This window comes from Lachnellula hyalina (genome assembly GCF_007821495.1).
Source record: "Lachnellula hyalina strain CBS 185.66 chromosome Unknown contig00310, whole genome shotgun sequence".
NCBI lineage: Eukaryota > Fungi > Ascomycota > Leotiomycetes > Helotiales > Lachnaceae > Lachnellula > Lachnellula hyalina.
Window position 1 is genome coordinate 838 of NW_022157424.1, and position 4,987 is coordinate 5,824.

The 4,987-nt window shown below is 47.4% G+C and overlaps 1 protein-coding gene across 1 annotated transcript; it reads right to left on the minus strand.

The window, feature by feature from the left end:
* Positions 1-333: 333 nt before the first annotated feature.
* xyl1 (putative NAD(P)H-dependent D-xylose reductase) lies at positions 334-1,405 on the minus strand (the record flags this gene model as incomplete). The annotated part of the gene is made up of 3 exons (XM_031154132.1): positions 334-363; positions 423-1,210; positions 1,267-1,405. 3 exons carry the CDS (start codon positions 1,403-1,405, stop codon positions 334-336), a joined length of 957 nt encoding a protein of 318 aa, XP_031001016.1.
* Positions 1,406-4,987: the final 3,582 nt, after the last annotated feature.

Here is a 4,987-nt window from a genome sequence, read left to right on the forward strand (position 1 = left end):
AGGTCAAGTTGGCGCTGCCGCAGGTTATGCAGATTGATGCTACGTTTGTGAGGGTGTCATAGATGAAGGGGTCAGAATGATGGGATGATGGGATGAACAATACATATTTGGGCGTAGGCCGGCGTTATGAGAAATGCTCTGCGAAGAGATTGCATTGATACATATCATAAATAGCATGCAATTCATCTATCTTGATTTTCTTTTACACTGTAGTCTATAGAGGGGAGTATGTACGTAAAACGTAGTTCGAAGCTGGTCTCAACTTACTTGCTAAGCAAGAGACCAAAGCCTGTCCAACCTCTGACTCCATGGGGAGTACATACATATCCATACCTAAGCAAAGATATGAAGTGTTCCTAAGTACTACGAGAAACTGGTCAGCACATCTTCCTTGTCCGCAGCTTATAGGGAGGGAGACTTACATCGGTAGGGTTATTGAACCTAAGATGCCTATCCAAAGCACTAATAGACTCCAACTCGCCCTTCTCCAAATCAAACCCCGTAACCTCCAGATTCTGCTTCAACCGATCCGCATTATTGCTCTTCGGGATAACAGCCAACCCCCGCTGCGTCGCCCACCTCAACAAGACCTGCGCCGGCGTCTTGCCATACTTCGCCGCCAGTCCCGTCACAACACCATGCTCAAACAACACCGGCGTATCATGCGCCTTCTTCCAATCCAGCTCGATAAACGACTGCGGCCCAAACGACGAGTACGCCGTCACCGCAATGCCCTCGCTCGCCGCCAGCTGCAACAGCGTCGGCTGCACTAGGTACGGATGGTGTTCTATCTGCAGCGTCGCGGGCCGGATCCTGGCGTACCGCAGCAGATCGAGGATCAGCGAGCCCTGGAAATTCGAGATCCCGATACTGCGCGCCAGTCCCGCATCGACCAGCGTCTCCATCGCCGTCCACGTCGACTGAATCGTGGCGTTACTCAGGTGCACCTTGCCGTCTGTGCCAGTCCACCCTGGCGGATACGCGACTGCGGGATCGACGTATTTCAACGCGACGGGGAAGTGTATGATGTACAGGTCGAAATAGTCGATTCCCCAGTCTGCGAGCTGCTTCTTGGCAATGGGTAGTACGCGCTCAGCGTCGTGGAAGGAGTTCCAGAGCTTGGAGACGAGGAAGAGCTCGGAGCGCTTGACGAGACCGTCTTTGATGGCTCGCGCGACGCCTTGGCCGGCTTCTTTTTCGTTGCCGTAGTCTGGGTGCGGGGAGAGGAGTTAGATTGGGATGTTTGTAGGAAGGGGGGAAGCATACCACATGCTCCGTCGAAGAGTCGGTAGCCTACTTTGATGGCGTTGTAGACGGTGTCGGCGCATGTTGCATTGTCGACTTTCCATAGCCCGAAGCCAACCTGTGGCATCTCGTGTCCATTGTTAAGCTTGATAGTTGCCATTCTTGCGGTTGTTTAGAATGTGCAGGTTGCAGAGGTTGAGTTTTCGAGACGGGAAGAAAGATGTGAGGAGGGGTCATTGACAAGAGGAAGTGGGGTTGGCGGGGTGGGGTGGGATGAGGTGATTGAAGGCGCGGTATTTAAAATCGGTTCCTCCCCTCCCATGCCCTCCAAGTGCTTCTAGAGACTTTTACCGGTAATGAGTAGGAGATGCTAAATACAGAGTTTTCATGTAAATCCTTTTGAGTTCATTTGCATGAATCTCTTACGGAGAGGAGACTAATACACACATTCACAGTTCTGCCAAATAGAACGCATATCAGCTTCCTTTCTTACACTACCTGACCTAGGTATGTCGGTGTGTAGCAAATCAAGTATCATCGTATCTTCCGGTTGTCTAGTACTTGGTAAAATGAAGAGTCTGGAACTTTTTTCTTCACTTTTCGTTCCCATCATCAACCCACTGGATATGGATGTGGAGCATTTTAAGGTGGTCCCTCGAGATGTTATTTAGGCTAGCTGGCTGTATCGCTGTATAGTGGTGGCTAGAGAGGGATTTGGGAATCAGAGCTTTATTTCCAAGACCTGGAGGTCATCATTTCGGCCAGCCTTCAATTCTGGCATTACTCGTCCCGTTTACAAGTCTTAATATTACCAACAATGTTTAGCACTCTGCGTGCCTCATTGTTCATTGTTAAAGTCGTTTTTTTACGTTTGCAGTCTTCGATCATTTTGTATACCTTTGTCTGTGTTTGAAAACTGCCTTTGAGGTTCTGGTCACAAAGATGGGACCTTATGACCACGAATCTTTTTCCCCATCTACGTCTACTTCTTCCCTGTGGGTACGACTGTTTTATTTTCCCGCTCAGTACTGTATTCGTCTAGCACTCCGAGGTTTAAATCCGGAAATTCATTCAATATATCTTCCCCTCCTGAGCGATATTCTACTAGAGCTTCATCAAAATGACCGACCCTTTCCCAGAAATAAGTCAGAATGGACGGCAGTATCAGTTTGACAAGTATGCGGCATATAGGGTGGATGGGATTGACTATCCAGCTCAAGATATAATACCCTTTGGATTTCGAAAAGATAGATATGAATCAGATGATGGTGGATTTAAGGGCTATGGTGATCCTAAACCTGTTAGGAAACGACCCTCACGCATTCCTAAAATAGATTATGATAAGAAATGGCTGAAGGACGATGTCGTTGAGTTTGCTAAGCCGGAAGTCTGGGTTTGTGATCCCCTTCGGGCCCTTCCTAATCAAAATTCTTTCAAATACGATACTAATTTCGAATTGCTATGCGCAGAAAGGCATAGGGATCTTAGGACGAGGGTAAGAAATAGGTTCTTATTCATGCTTCAGGCTAAAATCTGACCAAATTCCTATTTGGGTTTCCGGTTTAACATCTCAGAGCTAATTTTTGATAGGGGGCAAGGCCGCGTTGGCTTATGGAAATGGACGGGCGAAGGCAAAACTCTACCTTATACACACGTCGCCGTCAAGAATGCTCTGAACGGAAATCTCGATAAAGAAGCGACCTCACATTGGGCAGTCAACCAAGCTGGATCTTCTCACATTCTGAAACTTATCAAAGAACCAACCGTCAGGCTAGATGAAAATGACCCCGATAATAGGCTGCACGTTAGGCATTTGATAATGGAGTACTGCGTTCTAGGGGATCTGCACAAACTTATCAGTAGACGAAAGGACATGTAAGTGCAAGATCAAAAGCTAACAGATACGTCCTAATCACAAGTACGTTAAAAGGGCAAAGCCTTTTTCAGAATCGACATTGTGGCAATTTTTTGATTGCTTCATAGATGGTATTTGTATATTGGCTTACGGCCAGGAGCCAAAGTATGATGAATTGAAGAAGACGGCCACGATCCCCAAATCGAATTGGAGCCCGGTCTGTCATTTTGACTTCAAACCACTAAATAGTGAGTTGATTGTTCTCAGAACTACTTTGTTCACTGATATACTAAAACTAGCACAGTTATGCTAGGAGAAAATCAGATGACTCATCCCATGACCCCTGTGCTGAAAGTAAGTTGGTCGAGTTCTATGTAGAAGTTCTTTGCTAATAACGCAGATTGCCGACTTTGGTCTGGCTCAAACATTGACTAAGCCTAAAGTCGATAGCAAGAACTGGAGAGAACGCCGGCGAGCGGCTGGTACTCATGGATATTACACGCCCGTGAGGTTCCATTCCTACTTATCACCCCCCCCCCCCCCCCCCCTCTTCAAACGCGGACCATCCAGCTAATCTTGGATTTAGGAACAATTTACAAAGCGTTGGAACTACCTGGGCTGGGAGACCGACGGGGTCAGCGGTGTATATACCTCATCAAACATCTTTCAAATCGGCCTAATGATGTGGCAACTCGTCATGCTCTCTACGGAGAGCCCAATTCCTCCAGCGAGGGAATATTTACCAAGAAATGACATTGAAGGCTGGGTCCCTCTTGGAAAGACATATGGCCAAGATATGAGAGATGCCCCTTATAGCAGATTATTAAGGAAGACAATCTTCGAATGCCTTTACGAAAAGCCGGCACTTCGACCAGCGCTCCTTTATCTTAAAGCTCGAGCGCAAATAGGATGGCGAGCAGCGAAACTTGCAAACCCGGATATGGAACCGTGGGAATCCTTTCAGCACCCCGGACCACTGGAAGTGGAATGGGATCCAGACATCTGGGATCCCAATTTCACTAACACCAACTCAGACGATGACGCTCTAGATGATACCTATATTGATAACAGAGTCGAAAGTTCTCCTTCCAACAGTAAGAAATTCTTCACCGACATGCTTTGGGAATTAAAGGCCACCGAAGCTAGAATAAAGGATCTCCAACAAGAGCTAGCATACATGAATCCATACATTCTCCAAAAGCCCCAGAATTCTCGCGAGGGTTACTTCCAAATCCCACGCGAGCACTTAGGCTACGATCCATCGGATGATCGAGCAGAGCAAGCAAGAGCCATACAAGCAGTCAACGCCCTCTCGCAAGAATACGCAAACGGTCCACACCCAAACCCAGGCATTCCAAGCAGTATAATAGAAATCGCAAGAAAGGATAGAGGAGAAGCAAAAGCGTATTTTGAGGAGAAGCGGAAGCAACTCGAACATAAGATCTTGGGGCATTACAAAAAGGCCGTCGAGGTGAGGAAGGAACTGGGACAGAGTGTTATACCTCCGCTGATAGGCCCAGACGGAAACCCGATATTTGTGCCAGCAGTTACAGCAACAGAGTCTAGCTATTCACCAGCATCACCACGAATCGTCAAGAGTTCCAGGGCTGCTAAAACCTCCAAGCCCATTATTCCCAGATTAACCATCAAAGTCCAGCTCTCAGACAAGCGCTATAGGATCACAAACATCAAGATAAACCTCCGAGTCGACCAATTGAAACGCCTCATCCATCGGAAGTTAAAGTTGTTAAAGCAAAAGTTGGAATTTCCTATCCATCGCATGAAATTGTTGGCGAATGCGGAAGTTCCGCTTGATGACGATGCGAGGACGCTGGAGAGCTATGGGTTGCAGGAGGGTAGGTCTCATGTCATTTTGTTGGAGGAGTT